Below are 19,770 nucleotides of genomic sequence, written 5' to 3' on the forward strand. Positions count from 1 at the left end.
CGTCAGACTTGAGAGTCCGACGGAAACAGCGCCAGGAAACGGACCCTGGGCCTAGTCTCTAGGACACTGGTTCTCACTGGGGCCCCTTGGGAATGTCTGTAGGCAGTTTTGGTTGTCACACCTGGGGAGCTGGGGTGGAACCGGAACCTGGAGGCGAGCAGAGGCCACGGAGGCCGAGGGCGGCCCACACATCCCAGGAGCACGTGCCCACGTCGGGCGGTGCGCAGGCAGGAGCCCCGCTCTAGGCCGCGAAGGCCGCGAGGCTGGAGCCAAGCGCGGGGCTCGGCCTTAATGGGGGGCTAGCCCGCAGCGCAGGCAGAGCCCCAAGGCCTTGTGGGCAGTCCGGCTGTCGCTGGCGGGGATGGAACGTCGGGGTGCCGGCCGAAGGCCCGTCCCGTCCGTGGGCACGCCTCCGCCGACGGCGGAAGCGGGGCCGCCGCCGCGGCCCGGCTTCCGGGGTGATGACGGAAGTTCCCGGCGGGCTGTGCGGCGACGAGCTCGCCCAATGGGGACGCCCGAGGGGCGGGCCGAGGCGGGCAGGGCGGGGCCAGCATCGCGAGACGCGCGGCGGCGGGGCGGGCAGAGCCGCGGATAGATCGGGCGGGCGGGCGCATGGAGGCCGCGGGCGGGCGCGCGGAGGAGCGGGCGCCGCTGCTGGGCGCGCGGCGTGCGGCGTTCGCGGACCGGCGCGCGGCGTGCGCTGCGGTGCTGCTGACGGAGCTGCTAGAGCGCGCCGCCTTCTACGGCGTCACCGCCAACCTGGTGCTGTTCCTGAACGGCGCGCCGTTCAACTGGGAGGGCGCGCAGGCCAGCCAGGCGCTGCTGCTCTTCATGGGCCTCACTTACCTGGTGTCGCCGTTCGGCGGCTGGCTGGCCGACGCACGGCTCGGCCGGGCGCGCGCCATCCTGCTCAGCCTGGCGCTCTACCTGCTCGGCATGCTGGCCCTGCCGCTGCTGGCCGCGCCCGCCACGCGCGCCGCGCTCTGCGGGGCCCCGCGCCCCACGCGCGTCCGCAACTGCTCGGCGCCGCCCTGCCCCGACGCGCCCGCCCGCTACTGCGCGCCCGCCGCGCTGGGCGCGCTCGCCGTCGTCGGCCTGGGCGTGGGCGCGCTCAAGGCCAATATCACGCCCTTCGGCGCCGACCAGGTGAGCGTGCGGGGGCGGGGCCGGAGGTCGCAGATGGTCGGAGGCAGTGAGGACAGGCTGTGGTAGGCCCCGGAGACGGGTCCACGGGGCGGGGACACAGATGAATGGCGGGGTAGGGGGGGTTGGCGAGGGGCGACGCTGCAGGGCCTCCTTTCTAGAGGCTGTCCGAGTGGAGGCCTGCAGCTTTCCCGGATGGGGGCATCGCAAGTGCAAAAGCCCTGGGGCCGCAGAGGGAGGGGGACCTTGCTGTTGTGGCTACAGTAGCAATCACGTTGCAGTTCGTAACTGTGTCAAATCGCCACTTGTTCCCCGTACACTCACACAAGGTTATGTGTCCAGTGCGCATATTTTTTAAAGCGGAAAGAAAAATGATAGGTAGGCAGGGCCCAGGTCCTGTGCGGGCTTGGTAAAAAGAGTTTGAGGTCCGTTTTGAGTAGAGTAGGAAGCCTTTATGGATTTTCAGCAGGGAGTCATATGATCTGATTTATGCTTGTGAAAGATTCAGCCTCTGGTAGCCCACGGGCTTGGCAGCTGCGGCCTACCGGCCAAATCTGGGCTACTTCCTGTTTTTGGAGCTAAGAATACAAATGGGACTTTGCTTTTTAAATGGTGGGGGGAAAAAAATGAATATTTTGCAACAAGTGAAAATTATATGAAATTCACATTTCAGTCTCCATAAATGACACTTTATTGAGAGGTGGCCCTGCCATCCTTGTCTACGCGTGGGCCGTGGTGTGGCTGCTTCCGCAACATAGTAGCAGAACTGAGGACTTGTGACAGCTCTCCAAATGTAGAATATTTACACCCCCTTCAGAAAAAGTTTACGCACATCTGGTGAGGGACTAGGTTGTATGGGACGTGATGGCAGGATACCAGGTAGGAGCCTGTGACCCCAGCCAGGTGAGAGAGAGAGGCTTGGATGGGAGCGGAGGCGGACGTGCCGTGAAGCAGGTGGATTTGGGGTAAGTTATGCAGGTAGCATGGGTAGGAGTTGCTGGTGGTCACAGGGAAGATGATACCTCGGTTTTCATGCTAGGTAACCTTGTGGTTACAGACACGTGCTGGGGGCTGACAACACAAGGCCCTATGCTGAGCACTTTGCCCGCCGCCCGCCCTCTGCCGGGACCGAGGAGGTAGAGGCTTGAAAAAGCACATCATTTACTCAAAGTGACACAACCAGTACGCGACCCTGCCCTTTGAGCTGAGGTTTAACCATATCTGTGTGACACTACCCGTTACAGTAAGGTGACACCTTATAATGACGTTGAAATAACAGTTGCCTAGTGTACCAAATTCTTCGTTCTCCGCACCATGGAACGTGCGCGTCACACTTGACCTCATTTGAACCTCACACGAATCTTGTCACACCCATTCTCGAGATGGAGAAACAGGCACAGAGACTTGCCATCGTCCTGTCGGTTGTGAGCGGTCAAGCCAGGGGCCGATTCCAGCTCCGATTTCTTAATCTGCGCTTCACCTGTTGCACCAGGACGAGCTGGACACGTGCATTCTGTGAGAATGCAGCCAGCATAGAGTTGGGTCTCAAGGCCGGCCTCGTGGCTTTGGCCTTGGGGTGCCATCACTCACGGGCACAGCTGGGGTATAGCTGGGGGCACAGCAGGAGGCACAGCTGGTCTGCATCTCTAAAGGCCAGCCACGTGACAGGCATGAAACAGTGTTTGTCTCCTGCCCCCTGCTGTGCTGACAGAGCCCGCTAAGCCTCCCGACAATGTATATACCGTAACTGTCTCTGTTTTATGAGAAACAGGCTTAGAGGGTTTGACCCTCCCAGGGCCACACAGCAAGCCAGTGGGGAGCTGGGTTTGGACCTAGGCAGTCTGACTTAAACATTTGTGCTTCCCAGCAGACGACAGACGAGAAACTCATGGAATTTCTCAAAAGAACAATTGGTCCGGTAGAGGTCATCTAGAATGCATGACCATATGCTCTGTTTTGATGCGTAATTAAGTGTAGGCATTAAAAAGAAATGTGTTTTTTTCTGCAAGACAGCTGGCCTCATCTCTTCCAGTGTGACGCTAGCATGAGAAACGGGACCACCCCACATTCCAGAAGGTTCGGCTTGACAGCCAGATGCAGTGTGTCCCCTGTGATCAGATCCCAGATTTTTTGAAGGCACTCTTTGGGGGACAGTTGGGATAATTCGATTGTCGACTTATGAGATACAGTTGTGTTGACGTTAGGTTTTTCCAGTGTGACGATGGCGTCATGGCCACGTAGAAAATGGCCTTATTTTTAGGAGATTCATGATGAAATCTTTGGAGCAAAATATGATGCTGCTGCAACTTATTTGTAAATAGGGCAGCCTAAGAGAGCGTTTCTTTCTATAGAAAAGTGCCAAGGACCTGAGAGGTTGATACAGAAGTGTTCTTCTCACTAGTCTTCCAACCTCTCTGTCAGTTCAAAGTGTTTTTTTGTTTGTTGTTTTTTTTAGGCGAGGCAGCCCTTGGTTGACCTCACAGATTGCAAGGACCTTGTCAGCTTACAATCCCTTATGTTTTATTTTTTACGCCTACAGCACCTGGTCTTCCTAGGTGGTCTCCCTTCCAAGTACTCACCAAGCCCGACCCTGCTTAGCTTCCGAGGTCAGACAGGATCGGGCTTGTTCAGGGTGGCGTGGCCGTAGACTCAAAGTGTTTTTAAGTTAACAGTGAAGGAGGTGTCCGTCAGCTGACGTGTGGATGAGGCAAAGCGGTGGGCCCGTGTCATGACGGGCACCTAGCCGTGGGAAGGCGGGACGCGAGGCACACGGCGGTGCGGAGGAGTGTGACACAGGGCACTGAGCAAGATGCCAGCGCCGAAGGCCACAGGGCGCGTTCCTGCCGACACCAGCTCTCCAGAATAGGCGAACCATACGGATGATCCGTGGGCCAGTCTCGGTGGGGGAACGGGGAGCTGCCGCACAGGGCACCTGGTGTCTCGTTGGTGTGGGTGGCGGTGACGGTCTGTGTGGATGGAGGCGATGCTTACATGACTGAATAGCCCGAGAAGCACCGGGCGTGCGCTGCAGAGGGTGGGCTCTCTAGTGTGTGAATGACATCTTGTTAACACGCAAGTAGAAGGGAAAAGTCAGTGCTGTGTGCCAGGTGCTGGCCGCCGTCCCCGGGGCGCTGGCCGCGTGGGGAGGGGCGTGAAGCCCGTCGGGCTGTTGTTCTTCAGGCCAGATCCTTTGTCATCTCCTGGCCCTTCTCATCTGTATTATGTGGTCGGCCACTCACGTCCTTGTCCCCACTGTCCGGCCTCCAGGAAGCACTCTGAGTGGGAGGTGACCGGATCGGAGGGGGCCTGGGCTCGCCTGTGGGAGCTGAGCGCAGGGCTCCGCGGCGGAGGGTCCGGGTGTCAGTTCTGCCAGCCCGTGTGTCCCCAGGGATACGCTTTCTCAAAGGTCATGCTCATTCTTCAGGGATGGATTGAGGATTTGAAACATTGGCCTGATAGAAGAAAAACTTGTTACCGATAAAGAGGAAATGATACTTTTTTTTTCTAGAGAAACACTGTACTCTCGTGCATTTTAAAGAACTTTCCAGAGAAGCTGCTTTTGGCCCCGCCCTCTGCGATTCTGGTCTTTCTGCTGACTTCTCTGAACCGGTTACAGCGGCCTCTCTGGAGCAGTCACATGGAAAGCGTGTTTACCCTCGGCGTGGGGCGGGGGCAATGACGTGATGTGACTAGTATGAAGTGACAGCTCTGGCTTGCCAGCCCAGGGCACTGAGGCATGTGACTTGCAGTTCGTAGGAGCCAGCTTCCCATTTGTTACCAAGGAATTATTGGCATGTGGTTATTTAGGGCCTTGAGTAACAGGCTCAGGCTCCGAAGTGACTTCTGGTGAATGACGCTTAGAGGTTTGAGGAGGTCGGTGGGCAGGTCGCCCGGGGGCGAGGCCCAGTGCAGCCCTGAGCCAGGGCTGGGCCGCACGCACCGGGGATGACCTTTCCGTGCTTCGTTTCGAGAAGGTGCATCTGAGACTGTTGGGTGGCGTGTGTGGTCACCGAGTCCACAGAGAGGCCCCGCTCCACGTCCTTCAGCCGGTGCATGAACTAAGTCAGCATTAATTTTAGATTTGTGCTTGACCCCCTTCCTTTCAGCCCCCCACCCGCTTTGTGACTCGTTTCTATGACTTCGGTTTTCTTTCCTCTGTAGTTGTCCTGCTCACAGCTTTTCTGTTCTCCGGCCCGTCTCCAGGACAGCATGGCTGTCGGACTCTGACTGAGTGACATTTAAATGCGTTGCGTCCCATGAAGAACTGTCTGAGAAGCAGAAGCAGCTTCCCATGCAGCCCGGAGCCCAGCCAGCCTTTGGTCCAGGGCCTCTGCTCAGTCCCCTGCGGGCGGGGGACAAGTGTGGCTCCCCCGACAGTGTGTAGTTACGTAAAACTGCGATTTGGAGTTTGGGGTGGTGGTTGCCATATAATTACTTCAAGCACATCGTATCCAGCATCGTGAAACATAGAAGTTAAAGCCGTGTGTCGGGTGACGCGGCTGCTTACGAGGTGCTTTCCTGTGTCGTCATTGGCGGTGTGGCTCCTTAGGACCCTCGCTCGCCGCTTGGCAGAGGCGTTGGCTCACTGGAGCAGCCGTTGTCCCGCATTTCAGAAGCGGCTGTGTGGGGACGAGGCAGCACGAGGTCCCGGGACAGCGGACCCGACTGTGTGGGGGCCAGGACCAGCCTGGGTTTATGACATGGGACTGGCCTGTGGAGCGCGTCTCATGGTGTTTGTGCAGGTGCGACCGCCCGGGGGAGGGGAACTGCAGGGTGCCTGCACCCCGTGGGCCGTCGCCCGCAGGGCTCCTAGTGAGCAGGCCACCTTGGCGGAGGGCCTGCACCCACAACCGCCTGTCCCCTGGGAGCTCGTGTGTGTCCAGGTTCCGGGAGTGGGGCTTTCTGAGGGTTCCAGGGACCCCGTCCTGTCACAGCGTGACTCAAACCCGCTGATGGCCTTCAGATGCCAAAACAGCACGTGGCCTTGGCTTCGGTCTGTCATTCCCTCCGTGCCCCGTGGGGCTGTAATGCTCGAGGGTTGATTAAAATGCAGGGTACTGGGCCTGGCCGCCGCAGGGTGAGGCGGTAGGTCCGGGACGTGGGCCCGTGGCCCTGCCTTTTTAAGGGACATCCAGGCATTTCTCAAGCAGGCGGCTCACAGGCAATATTCTGAGACCCTCTCCAGGATTTGCTGGACTTAAGCCTGAGAGAAACAGCACCAGCTGGGTAGGAATTGGGAGCATAGGGTGCTTCCTGGTCAGGGGCCCGCTGGAGGGGTCTGAACGTTCGCATTGTGCCACGTCGCCTGAAAGCGGCGAGGACAGCCGTGGTGACACGCGTGCCCAAGTCGTTTCACGTGTGAAAACGCCTCGTTCCCGCCCTCGAGGGTCATCAGGCCTTTGCCCACCATTCCAGGTGAGGGACCGGGGCGCAGAGGCCACGAGGAGGTTCTTTAACTGGTTCTACTGGAGCATCAACCTGGGGGCGATCGTCTCGCTGGGCGGCATCGCCTACGTCCAGCAGAACGTGAGCTTCGTGCCCGGCTACGCCATCCCCACGGTCTGCATCGGCCTCGCCTTCCTCATCTTCCTCTGCGGCCAGAGCGTCTTCGTCACCAAGCCCCCCGACGGCAGCGCCTTCACCGATGTGTTCAAGATACTGGCATATTCGTGCCGCCCCCAGAAGCGAAGCGGGGACCACGGTCGCAGCGGGTGAGTGTGGAACCCCGTCCGTCCCGCTCGGCGCGGCGGGCCAGCTCCGTCCCTGTCGCTAAACCAGCTGCTTCCGTCTCGTGTGCTCGCTGCGTGCAGGGCGCCGGGCTGAGGGGTCGAGGCGGCTCGGGTCAGCACGGGCAGGCGGGTGGCGCCCGACTCGCTCACACTCGGTGTGCGGCTCCATGGGGCTGTCCTGTGCGCTCCGGCGCAGGTGGCCGCTCTGCCAGCGTAGTTGGTGGAGATGAGGGGGCAGGGGGCAGGGGGCAGGCTGCGTACGCGCCCCGATCCTCTTCCTGTCTCAGAAAGCGCTGGCATCATTCGAGCCAGGACCCGGCAGCCGCGTGCCGTGGCGCCTCTGCTCCGTGGACAGCGAGCTGCCGCCTCGCGCTCTGGGCCCCGCAGCCTGGGGACGGGATGGCACAGGCCCCACTGCCCAGCGGTGGTGTCGGCCGCTCTGGCAGACGCACGTGAGGCAGGGTTGTGAGGTGCGGGCGGGACAGCGCCATCGCCCCATTTGCGTGGACTTCCCGGCTTTAGCAGTGACAGTCCTGTGAACTGGGGTTTCAAAGCCGAAAGTCCCGCATCCGGGGAAGTCCCACGGCCCCAGGCAGAGCGTCACGGACGTCAGTCACGCTGGAGGCAGAGCCGCAGAGCCAGGTTCAGAGCTCAGCCCGAGAAGAAACCTCAGAATTCGTTTCTTGTTTACACTGAAGTATAATTTACCTCTAGTAAAACACATCCCTCTGGCTGCACAGTTCTGGAAAGTGTGACAGATCTGTCCACGATGCCACCACAGTGCGCTCAGGGTCTGGACTGTGTCCATCACCCCAGGCAGCCCCTGGGACCGGTTTGGCTCACGCTGTGGGGATCCTGTCACTTGAGGCGGCATTTGGGGCTTGAGGAAGTGGGTGGTCCAGGGAATGCCCCAGCTGATCTCTCCTTAGGCAAAAGGTCAGGCCTCTGTGACCTTGGGCGGGTCAGGGACCTCGCAGAGCGTGCACGTCCTTTCTGTGCAGTGGAAAGGGTCTCACATCTCTGGATGTCATGAGGCCCAGGGAAGCTGACGTGTGCGGAGCCCCCAGCCAGACGCCCGGCCCCTGATCACAGCCTGGGTGTCTGACCGTGGCGAGGACACCGCTCCTCAGACGGCCGACTCGGGCCGAGGGGCGGACGGTAGCGCCCGCCTTCCCCATGCACAGCCCCCGCACACGGCCCGCGGCGTTTCTCCCTGGTGTGGGCTTCTCCGCGTTTCAAGATGAGTTAGTGCTGACTTTAAACGAGCCACCCAGTCGGTGCAGACCAGAGCGGAAGTGGCTCTGAACCTTTTTGAGATAGGGACCTGTGAGCGGGAGTCTCAGGACAGAGCGGGCGACCCTCTTCCCGGGCAGCCGCTGGGGCGCTCCGGGGAGCAGGCCGGGGGCAGCTACGTCCCATCGTCTCCGTGCTGCTTGTCTGTGTCCCGTGTCGTGTGTGACCGTGGCTCCATGTTGGACCCCTGTGTGTTGCAGAGTGATAAACTAACAACACGTATGAGCCAGGCAGAATTTTAGATGCATATTGACCTAGCAGTTTTAAAATATTTTAATGAAACAGAGCAAAAGTAACGTCACTAAGAACCTGTGTGAATAATTCTTTGTGAGTGAACAATTTGTTATTTGACATTTAAAAGTGTTCACAAAAGCAGACGTGTAGTGTGACATAGCAGCTGCTGATGGTATTTGTATGAGATATACGGGACTTTAAATTCACTTTTGGCCCCCCAAAAATTGAAACATGAATGTTTTCAAATGAGAGTATTCATAAGACCTTTGGAATTTCGAGTTTCACTTGGAGTATGTTTTTCTGATTGTTTTCTCCTAATCGATGAAGCTGCGTTAGGATATGGATAGTATTTTTTATTTTGTCGAGTATTCCCAGCATCCAGTTAAAATGGGACCCGGTGCTCAGTAAATTCAGTAAATATTCGTTGAATTGAATCTAGTTTTTCTGTCCAAAATCTGGCTGAATTGTTAAGTTTTCAGTTTTCCGGTTTTCTCTCCTCTGGAGGTTTGGACTAAAATCATCAACATTACAAGACAAAAATGATTTAAAATGGTGGTAACTCAGCTAAATGGGGCACCAGTTTACAGACTGGACAGCAGACAGCTGCCTCTCGTATCCGAGTCCCAGGTTGGAACCGATCTTAATAATTGATGATCTACTGGGATCTCTAGCTTTGGAGAGTAGTGTGCAAATTATAGAGCCACATATTTTTCTGTTTTACCCCTGAGGACCTGGGAGCCACGCGCTGGGCCTGGGCACTTAGAAGCCACGACACCGGCCCAGAGTCTGCGAGCCCGGGCTGTAGGAGCCGGGACCCCAAGGACCCAGTACCTGGGAGGGTGGTGCCCGGGGGCGGGAGCAGCAGGCCTCAGGCGCTCAGCCAGCATCCGGCCCCAGCTCTGGCTGTGTCACCTCCTGACAGTGACACGCCTTCCCCTCTCTGTGCAGGCAGCTAGCCTACAGGGTGTGGCCTTGCTATCAGGTCATCATCCTTATCTGAGCACTGTTCCTCCCCTCTCAGCTCTTCTGAGGTCAGGAGGTGACAGCCGCCTGCCAGAACAAAGCCACCTCAGTCACAGCAGTGACCGCCTTTTAAACGCACCGGTGCATCCATGTGACTGGCTGTGCAGCGGTGACACTTGATAAATCCCCCAAGCAAACAGCCACGCGGAGAGTACTGTTCCTCCCAGTGAGCGCCGGCCTTGTGTGGCACCGCAGGCCACCACGGGGCCACCGTGGGGCAGGCTGGCCACACTGCTCCTGCGGTTGCCTGGCAGGCCCTTCTGTTGGCTGTCCCAGCGTCTGCCGTGTTCGGGGGTGGCTCGGTCGCTCTGGTGTGTGCAGTTAGCAGGCGACAGGGACGTTTAAGCAAATTCAGGACAGCAAGCTGCTTTCCTGCTTCCAGACTTAATTTGTGACCAAATGATTGATTTCCGGGGGTGGAAGAAAACTAATTCCTTCATTTTGTTTCCCAAAGTGAAGGCAATGGACCCTCTCAGCACCCTTCTAAACACAGTCTGTTTGGTTCATGTAAGATGTCTCACGGAGGGCCGTTCGCGGAGGACACGGTGGAGGACGTGAGCGCGCTGGTCAAGACCATCCCCGTGTTCTTGGCTTTGATCCCTTACTGGACAGTGTATTTCCAAGTGAGTGGCGGCAGGTGGGCCCCACCTCCTGTCCCGCCTTTGGGCGTCCCTGGAGTCCAGAGGGCTCCATGGTTTCTTTCCACGAATCCCTTGGCTCCTGGAGTCCTGTTTTCAGTCACGGGTTCATTTTTGCTGATTTAAGTGTTTTGAAATTTTTTTCGACGAAGCCGGGAGTGGGGGTGCCGCTGTTTGCCCAGGCCCCACGTTTGTTTGTTTCTCATTTGGGTAAATCTTTCTTCTTTTTCAAAGTCGATCGTCAGACACATTTGCGACGGTCAAATGATGGACTTGTCCTCTCTCACACCGAGCCTGTGCGCATCGGTCATGGGGGGTGGGGGTGGTGTGCGCGTCGGTCATGCAGGGGTTGAAGGGCGGGCTGTTCACGGCTAACAACATCGCCTTTTACTCCCAGATGCAGACCACATACGTTTTACAGAGTCTTCATTTGAGGATTCCAGAAATTTCCAGCATTACAACCAGGCATCATACGGTGAGAACAATTGCAGTGACCTGAACATTGTCCCTCGGGGCTTACGTGGCAGGTGGGTCCCTTGTACCCATCGTGACTAGCTCCTCAGTGGTAGCGCTTAGCACGAGCTGAAAGCGTTCCGCAGAGCTGGGATTTTACGTTAGAGACCATATTCCATCGGTTGGGTTATTCACTAGATTAAGTTGACTAATGTCCATGGAACTTTAGTAAATATTTTCTTCCGATCTTCCCTTTAAAGCACAGGTGGACAAATGCAAACCCATTTAGAAATAACAATCTGGTCTCAGTTCTGTCCCTGGAAGCAGACGCGTCTCCCAGGCGGTTCTGCTGTGTAGACGTGAGCTTCGAGTGGGGTGTCCCATCCGACGGTAGGCGTCACCCGGGCCGTGCTGCTGGAAGTGAGCGGGTGTCCTGTGTGTCTGCCCTCCCAGTTCCCGGCCGCCTGGCTGACCATGTTCGATGCGGTGCTCATCCTCCTGCTGATCCCCCTGAAAGACAAGCTGGTGGACCCCGTGCTGCGGCGGCACGGGCTACTGCCGTCCTCCCTGAAGAGGATCGCCGTGGGCATGTTCTTCGTGATGTGCTCCGCCTTCGCGGCAGGTAGGGTGCCACCACCCCCTCCCCGCCCCCTGTCCCGGGACTGTGAAGGGGACCAGGGCAGACGGTTTTGCCCCTGGGTGCAGCTCGCCCTCCCTTCTCACGGTGTGCCGCTCAGGGCTCTGTGCGGGCTGGTCGTCGTTCTTCTGGGACTGTCACCGGGTGAATGCTCCAGAGGGCGACCTGGATCGAGTCAGAGGAGGCTCGTCCTCGCCCTGCTGATTGAGATGTCACAGCCGCTGATGGCCGCGTAGACGGCTTTCCCTGAATCACAGGTGTAGCTCTCAGACGCGCCTCCACCGCTAGGGTTCTGAGTGGCGGGTCCGTCCCTCGGCTGCCGTGGGCCCCGAGCCCTTTGCACACGTATGTGCAATTCTGCGAGCGTGTTCTGGGAGGAAGGCTTCATCAGCCCCCATCTCCTAGGAGAAAGGTCACGAACTCTCACCTCAGTGTGGCGTCGCCGGATGGGACGGGGGACGCTGGCCTCGGCACCGGGACTTCCTCCTGAACACTCAGGAGTCAGCGAACCGTAGAGTAGCTTCATTTTACAACATGAAAGAAGAAGCTGAAGTTCCTTACTGGACCTGGCTCAGGAGCCGATGTCCAGCCCTGCGGGGAGGGGGCGCGACACCCCCCAGCCCCCAGCCAGCGTGCACCCCGCCCGCCACGCAGGCACCGTTAGGGTACTTCATAGGGTGGGAGAAACGCGTCCCCAGGCTTAAGACACCTGTATCCGAGACCAGAAAGCTGTAGAGGACAGTCGGGTTTTCTGTTGATGGACGACGACGTGAGGTCGTGCTGGGGTGGGGTTCGGCCATGTGCTCTGTCACCCCGCTTCCCTCCAGCCCAGTGGCTCCCGGCCGGGGACACAGCGGCCCTGGCTGCAGGCGTGTCGGGGGTGGTGGCGTCGCGATGGCGTCCGTCTGTCCGTCTGTCCGTCTTCTCTCTGAGCTCCCCCGGGGCTCTCCTGCGCCCTGGCAGCCCCGCTTCCCGGACTGGGGAGCCCTCCTCACCACGACGGTGCCGGCCACGTGCCGACACCTCCCGGAGGGACAGGCGCCCTGCTGGGGTTCCCGGGGGGTCCGGGCTCTGGCTCCTTGGACCCTGCCTTCGTCTCGGCTTCCTGGGGGCCGGGTCATCTCTGGGCACCCTGCGAAGCGTGAGGGCGTCCGGTGGTGTCTGCGCTGCGTGCGCGTGGGGGACAGCCGCACACCTGTGCCCGGCGAAGGCCCCGCGGTCCCGCCGTGAGAAGTGCAGGGAGACGCCTGGCGGTGACTCCGCTCGGGCCCCGCCCGGTGCTGCCGGCCCACGCGGGCCACGGCGATCGGAGCTGGTCAGTCGATGGCTTAGCAATGGAAAACACCGGCCGTGCTTGTTTTTAGAAGCCGCCTTTGCTCAGTGGCCGAGTGTTAGGAAGGCACTTACTGTCCCTGATTCGAGGAGTTGAAGTGTCTCACGACTCGACTCGGCAGTTTATGAAGTGACCCCTGTTCCGGGCACTCGCGTCCGGCCCTCGTACTGCTTAACTGGACCGTGAGCGACCTTTGAATAAAGACCCGGACCCATCACGCAAACCAGAATTTCAATGGAAAAGGAACTGCTTTGCCTCAGAACTCATTATCTTCACTCATAATAACTTTACCTTTTAACGTGCTACTTTCTCCCCTGATAAATCAACATGCTCACGTGGTATCACACCTGCTGGTGATAATTCTGCCTTTAAAGTTTCTCAGATGAGACTCGAGCAGGTCCAAAGGGTTTCTTAAGCCTGCTTAAGAAAAAAGAAGAAATTTTGTTAATTTGTTAGGTTTCGTTTTTCCCTTCAAAAAATCGCACGTGTTCGTTAGTTCCTGACATAGCAGATGCTCCCTGAAAACCTCGGCGACGGAGCAGGTGAAGCCTGTGACTCCCAGGGGCGCTCACCGTGGGGGTGACGTGCATCTGTCCGATCTCGTCTGTGTGTCTGCACACGCACAGACCTTCTGTCTTTTTGCACAAGCGCAGTCCTAGAAGGTGAGCCGATGGGAGCCCGGGCAAGAGGACGCTGTAAGTGTGAGGAGACCGCGAGGCACGGCCACAGCCACCACGCTGCGGAGGAGGAGGACAGCCCTGGACGACACATGGGCCGTCAGGCAGACGCCGACACTCAGCCTGCGTCCCGGGCAGTGGAGAAACCGACGCCGCGTGATGCCGACGGGGTCCCCGTCACCCGCCTTACGTCACACGTGTCCCTCCGTGTCGCACCCCTCTGTGGCCCTCACTGTGGCGTGTCCACGCTCTTTTCGCCACTGACTTCTCAGCCCTGGACGCGCCATCACCACGTCCTTTCGTGGCCTTCGACATGGGAGACAGAATGACCATCCGGCGCTGGTGCCAGCGTGGGCCTGGGTGTCCTGGAAGCTGAGGCGGGACGTCTGGTTTCACAGCCCTCATGAGAACAGTAAGATCCCCTGGTCTACAGCGGGTCGTAAAGACGGGTGTCACGCAGTCCACGGTCACTGAAAACATAGAGATGGGGGGCTGGAGTCATCCCCCCACCACCAGTGACGCCATCACGTGTTCCTGGAGCGTTTTTTGCTCCAGCTAAATGACTCCTTTGAAAAAAATGGAGCTTTTCCCGTGCGTGCCTTTCCCGTGACAGCCGTAAGTGTAAATAATGGCGTCTCCCGGTTACGGAGTCCTGCGTTTTTGGACGCGCGCTCGCTCTCGGAAGCCGCCCGCCCTCGCCCGCACCGTGCGCCGTGCTTCTCCAGCGGATGCTCGCGGACGTCGCCGTCCTCGCCTGGGAACCCCGTGAGCCCGAGTCCGCCCTCCGGTGACATTCGCTGGCGTCGTCAGCGTCTCGGTTTTGTGGAGATTTTCTTTTCTCTCGAATCACTCAAGCCCTTTTTAAAAACGTGCCCCAGTAACCCATTTGACTGAGTTTTAAAATCCTGGTGGAGATAAAAATAGTTGACGTAAATCTTTGGTTTCCTTCCTCATTTCCAGTTTCACGTGTGTGCGCTTTTTCATTAGACTTGCCAAAATTGTGTCTTTCTATGACCCTTCCAGCTCTCAGATTTATCGATTTGACTGTTTCTGTGTTTTCTAAGTGAAGAATTAAGACATTAACTTTTTCTGTTCACCTTGGGTTTTTGTGATTTTTTCTCATTTCCCAAGTTAAATTCTTCGTTTTCTTCTACGTGTTCCTTCCTGTTTAGTAGTGAAACCCCGCGTGGGCCGGCCGCCCGTCACTGAGCTTTGTCCAGGTCTCGGGGGCTTCAGCTTACAGTTTCCCTAGTTGTTTCTGAGAACGCGGAGCGGGTCTCATTTCTCTGACCCCCGAGTGAATCAGGTGACGTTTCCACTCGGTAGCGCTGTGTGGCGCGCGCCTCAGCAGTGACACCGAGTCGCGCCGTCGGGACCGTGGCTCCAGAGCCCCTGCGTGGGTGGCCGAGGCGTCCTTGTGCTGTCAGTCTTAGCCGTCTCCGTGGGGGCGGTCCTGAGCTCCAGAGCCCGCGGGTCCAGGACTGGCCGGTCTGGTGGGTGGGGGACATGGGCCCCCGCAAGCTGTGCGGAGTGGCTGGTCATGTCCCTGGAGCCCAGGGCCGGGCCGGCCTCGGGTCTCCCGTTCGCAGCCCCCGCCCCAAACGGCCGCATTTTGTCTAAAGGGGGCGCCCTCCTAGCTCCTCACTGCTTCTAGCAAGCGGCGTCTCACTTATGAAAGCCTGTGGCTCGTGCCTCCTCTGGGGACCACATGGGTCATCCTGGGGACACGGCCATCTGGCTGGGGCCACGTGGAACTGCCCAGACCTGGACTGGGGCCCGGACACCATCAGTTTCTCTGGCTCCATGTCCTCGTCCCCCACAGCTGGGCATTTCTTCCCTCTTGGCTCACGGTGGACGGCAGACGAGCCGGTGTGTCTGGGAGGAGGGGCTGCTCATGAGGACGCGAGCTGAGCCCCCCGGGCCTGGGGCCCCGGTGGTGCCCTGTGCTAGGACGCCCCACTGGTCGTGGTCCCTCTCATACCCTGTCGGCCACGCCCTGGCCCGCCTCACACCCGAGGCTTCACGGGGTGCTTCCAGCGCCCTTGCCCTCTCCGCAACACCAGGCTTGCTTGCACGGTGCTGGGTCCCCGCGCCTTCCTGCGTACGTTAAATACTGGGGTCTGTTGTTGCACTTGAACTCTGTTATCAGAACTCTTTACAGACAAAACTCGTTGGCACCCTTAACCTAATAAGCTCGTCTGGCAGACTGTCGTTTTTAAACTTGATCGTGACGGTTCATGTTTGGTTTGGTAAATGGTGCCTGATTCTGCACCAGCTCATTTTCCCACGGCTTCCTGTCGGCCTGGCAGGCGAGCCGCAAGACCGTGATCACGGTGCCACCGAGGGCAGAAGGTCTGGCCCTGTCCATAAGGCCGAGGCCACCTGTGGACGAAAACTAGCTTTGTTATTTGCTGTGGTTACCGTGGCGGTGGTAGCGCGTCAGTGGGTGCACTTACACCCCTTACCCAGGACGAGTCCTTCCATCGTGAGACCCTTTGTCTCCCCTCACTCCCCCTTTAAACAAAACAAGGCGTGTGGGCGAGCGGTCGAGACAGTTGAGGATTAAACATGAGCGTCTGTTCTGTCGACACCCGACGAGACGCGTGTGACGGGCCCTGCGTTCCAGTCGCCCAGTCAGGAGGCCGGACGCTGGGGGAGCCCTTCGAGGGTGTTCTGGCGGGCCGTGCAGGCGGGCCTCGTCGTGACGCGTTTCAGTGTAGCTGCGAGCGCTGGTCAGAAGCGTCTGCTAACTGCTGTGCATCCTAGGGATCTTGGAAAGCAAAAGGCTGGACCTCGTCAAGGTGAAGACCATCAACCAGACCATCGGGGGCGTCGTGTACGTCGCTGCTGACCTGCCCGTGTGGTGGCAGGTCCCACAGTACGTGCTGATCGGCATCAGCGAGATATTCGCCAGCATCGCAGGTGAGGGGCGGGGCACAGGGGCCCGGGGCGGGTCTCGTCACCCTGACAAAAGCCTGATGTTTCCTTACGCATCAGGGCGTGGGAGACAAAAAGCTAGGGCTTGTGTGCTCCTTGGTGGCTGTTGTGGTTCAGAATCCGAAGCTAAGTAAACAGTGACGCTGGCTGGGGCCCCCTCGTGGTCTTAAACAGCTTCCCCAGATCATCGCCCCAGTTTCACCCACCGCCTTCAAGGGGCCATGGGCGCGAGGAGAAGGGAATGCCCGCCAGGCGGTCCCTCCCGGCCCTGGCGCTTCCTATGCAGGCCACAGCCAGGCCGTGGCCGCCCAGCCTGGGGTCAGTGACAGGCGCAGCACGTGGCGCTGGCTCAGACCCAGACGAGGAAGCAGACGCGTTGGCACAGGCCGCCCTTCCCGGTAGCGAGAGCCTGCGCTCTGGGACCAGTGGGTTCCGCACGACCCAGTTCTGGCTGCTGCTGGGAGGGGACAGGCGGAAACGGCCAGGCGGCGAGGGACACAGCAGGTGATGGTCTCCATCCCCGTGACACTCAGGCACGGCGGACAGAAGGGCCTGTGCTGTGACGGCGGCGGTCACGCGGGCTGGCCCTTCCCTCAGCCCGCTGCGACCCCCACCTCACTGTTAGGGAGCCTGAGCTCACAGGTGCCCGCCGCCATGTTTGAAAGTACGTCGCCTTCGAAGTAGCACCTTAGGTCGGGCCCCTGATTCAGTGCGTGTCCCCCGTTTGGTGCTCCCGCTGGTTGACACCGTAGGGGAACTGTGCTCCTCAGACCTCTGTGAAGACCAGCAGACGCTGCGAGCCGACGTGTCCCACGTCACCTTGCAGTCGGAGAGCAGGGAGCCGCCCCGCCTGCTGCGTGGCGAGGGCCTGCGCGGGGGCTGGGGCGCAGGCTCCCGGCTCACGCGCCTCCCACCCCTCCCGCAGGGCTGGAGTTCGCCTACGCGGCCGCGCCCCGGTCCATGCAGAGCGCCATCATGGGCCTGTTCTTCTTCTTCTCCGGCCTTGGCTCCTTCGTGGGCTCGGGGCTGCTGGCGCTGGTGTCCATCAAGGCCATCGGGTGGATGAGCAGCCACACGGACTTCGGTAAGGCCGGCGTCCCTGTGACGGTGATGGTGCTGGGCTGCCGTGGGCTGGCGCGGCCAGTGTGCGCTTGGCGGTGGGCTGTCCCGAGGGTCAGCCTGCTGACACCCGCCCCAGCACGGTCGCCGCGGCCACGCCTGGCCGGCAGGTGCCACAGCCCTCGAACGTCTGAGGACAGATGCCTGCGGCTGACGTCGGTCGCTGTGGGCCCCCTCCTCTCCCCTCGTTCTGCAGTGTCCCCCACAGGACCTTTTAACTTTCTGCAGTGAAAAAGCGTAAGTTGCCCTTTCTAAATGATATCACTCTGCAGCCATCGAAGTGGGGTCTCCCGGCTCATACCAGCCGGTGGCGTCTTGGGCGCGGTCAGAATCACACGCGAAAGATGCTCTCGCTGCTTCCGCGTCTGTGGCCGCCTCGGCCGATGCAGCCGCTGACGCTCCTCCCGCCTTCCCGTGTGGCCGTGTCCTGCCCCGCGTGGCGTCGGTGAAGCTGCCGAGAACGTCCAGTCAGGACGTGATGTGGGGACGTCAGCTCTGCCCTCGGCCCAACCGTAAACGCACGACGCCCTAAAAGTAGTTGGGGGGACACCGCGCTGTCTGACGTTGGCGTCTGCTGCCGACAACGCAGAAGGGAGATTGTTTTACTTTCCCCAAATTTTCCGTGCCAAGAAAAACCTTAAAAGATCGACAGCCGCCTCCTCCTGCGGCCAGCTCGTCCGAGGCCGGTGCGCGCCCACTGCACAGATCCTTGTCCCTTCAGCCCTCAGCTGGTCCCTGAGCCGCCTGCACGTCCCGGGGATGTGGGTGGGAGTGGGTGTCGCCGCCCCTCAGCGGGGAGCCTTGGGAGCGCGCCCTCACCTTATGGGACAGGCGGTGTCCGCGGAGTGGCAGGGTCACTGCAGGGGCCGCGGCCGGAGCCGGCGCTGGCGTGGCGGGACCCTGGCGGCCTCGGCCCCCAGGTGGATGGCCGGTCCCCTTGTTGGCGACACCGGTTGCCGTGCGCAGCTCCCACGCCTTCTCTCTTGCAGGCAACATCAACGGCTGCTACCTGAACTACTACTTCTTCCTGCTGGCCGCCGTCCAGGGCGCCACCCTCCTGCTCTTCCTCGTCGTGTCTGTGAGATACGAGCGCCAGCACTGCAGAGCCCGCGGGACGCCCGCCAGCAGGAGGGCCTGACGCGCCGGGCCCGCGGGGCCGGGCACAGCGGGGCTCCCCCCCGTGAACGTCTGGCTCCCCCAGGCCCGCGTGACCCCGGGCTGGTCGCTCCTCCGCCACCCCGAGGCACGAGGCAGCGCCTCACGGTGGCCATCTCGGGCGGTTTGTGTGCTGGGCCCTCCTGGAGCCAGCGGAGGTCAGCGCCCGCCCTGCAGCCGGCTCCCTCTGCGACGGAACCCACGGGGGGGACACAGCCCAGTCTCGCGACGCACACAGCTCGGTCGGCATCTTAGCGTTTTGCACAGCTGTTACGATTTCTTCCCCACACTCCTCGCGACCCGACCTTTTTTCCTTTTAGATTAATACACATGTGCTTGTGTCGAAGGCGGATTTTTTAAGAGATGAAGGCGGTCAGGGGCTGCAGAGGTTTTACGTAAAGGTCACGTTGCTGGTCTCCTGTGTCAGCCGCATAGCCTGCCGTTGCCAGGCGCTCTGGCGCAGCGGGGGAGGGGAGGACGTTTTCCTGCTGAGAGGAAAAGTCTTTTGAACAGAGTAAATGTAATTAAAAATGCTGGAAAGGGTTACACAGGAACCGTAACTGGCTCGTCGCCAACCTTTGTGTTACTATTTTACATGTACGTAGGGTTCTGACTTTGTTAAATAAACTTCTTTATTTGTCGCCATGCTTCAGCCTGACTGTTACAAAGAGCAGCTCAGCCTGAGGGCTGTGGGCTCGCTGCACCTCCGAGGGGCCGGCCGGCTCCCGTCCGCACCGCACACGCTGGCGACACGCTCAGCCACACGGGGCAGTACGGACGCGGTCACTCCTCAGTTCCAGGCAGTAAAAAATGACGGCCTTCAGCACTACCAGACTGTCCCAGTGGCACAAAGCAGTCCCGACACCTGACAAGCAAAGCCCGTTAAAGAGGAGTGACGAGCCGTGATCCCGAGATGGCCCGTGCCACCACGTGACCAGCTGCCATCAGGACAGGCTGAATGTCTAACGTCCCGCTTCACGTCAGGCATTTGAGCTGATACTTTAAAATATTCGTTGTAGCACTTTTTTGGAAGAAATGGCGTATAAAAAGAGCTTCGTGGACCCAGGACGTGAAGTAAATGAAAGGTAATGAAGTGAACAGCCGCGGTGTGCCAGGCTGCCCGCCAGTGCGGACGCCGGCACCTGCCGCTGGCCAGGCTCCTCGGGGCCCCGCACCCTGTGCCAGTGCACAGGAGACGCGCGGGGCCCTTCGCTCATCCGCAGCCCCTCCCAGGCGCTGCAGGCCGGACGGGGCGCCTGCCCTTTGCCCCACGCGCCTGGTCTTCCGGTGGCTTTGGGACGCAGTGAAAAGGGTCGCATAAAAGAGGCAGTGGCCGTTCCCGGGCAGTGCCTGACCAGCCCCTCGGCCCCTGGGGGGGAGGAGGGTGGGTCTCCCACCT

General features: G+C 59.7%; 2 protein-coding genes and 1 pseudogene across 10 annotated transcripts in view; 1 reads left to right on the plus strand and 2 right to left on the minus strand.

Moving 5' to 3' along the window:
• The window catches only part of GLT1D1 (glycosyltransferase 1 domain containing 1), a 73,344-nt gene extending 72,761 nt beyond the window's left edge, over positions 1-583 (minus strand). For 2 of the 9 annotated variants that reach the window (XM_039879233.1, XM_039879231.1), the window contains exon 1: positions 122-580. In XM_039879233.1, the coding sequence (XP_039735167.1) occupies positions 122-192 (71 nt within the window). In that variant the 5' untranslated portion in view covers positions 193-580. Of the gene's footprint in view, positions 1-121 lie in introns of all 9 variants that reach the window. The other 7 variants (XM_039879235.1, XM_039879230.1, XM_039879234.1 and 4 more) reach the window with 4 other exon arrangements.
• SLC15A4 (solute carrier family 15 member 4) lies at positions 581-19,016 on the plus strand. Its single transcript, XM_039879229.1, has 8 exons — positions 581-1,146; positions 6,559-6,854; positions 9,877-10,045; positions 10,458-10,535; positions 10,967-11,135; positions 15,927-16,082; positions 17,023-17,181; positions 18,206-19,016. The coding sequence occupies exons 1-8, from the start codon at positions 613-615 to the stop codon at positions 18,352-18,354; spliced, it is 1,710 nt and encodes a 569-aa protein (XP_039735163.1). The 5' UTR covers positions 581-612; the 3' UTR covers positions 18,355-19,016.
• On the minus strand, positions 3,674-3,792 carry LOC120616163 (uncharacterized; annotated as a pseudogene).
• Positions 19,017-19,770: the final 754 nt, after the last annotated feature.

The sequence above is a fragment of the Pteropus medius genome, unplaced genomic scaffold (assembly GCF_902729225.1).
Source record: "Pteropus medius unplaced genomic scaffold, Ma_sr-lr_union100, whole genome shotgun sequence".
NCBI classification, from domain to species: domain Eukaryota; kingdom Metazoa; phylum Chordata; class Mammalia; order Chiroptera; family Pteropodidae; genus Pteropus; species Pteropus medius.

Excerpts from the sequence above, each read along its gene's own strand:
- SLC15A4 (XM_039879229.1), top strand. The coding sequence starts at position 613 with ATGGAGGCCGCGGGCGGGCGCGCGGAGGAGCGGGCGCCGCTGCTGGGC. Across the intron at positions 10,536-10,966 it reads TTACAACCAGGCATCATACG|TTCCCGGCCGCCTGGCTGAC; the intron begins GTGAGAACAATT and ends CTGCCCTCCCAG. Across the intron at positions 11,136-15,926 it reads GTGCTCCGCCTTCGCGGCAG|GGATCTTGGAAAGCAAAAGG; the intron begins GTAGGGTGCCAC and ends TGTGCATCCTAG.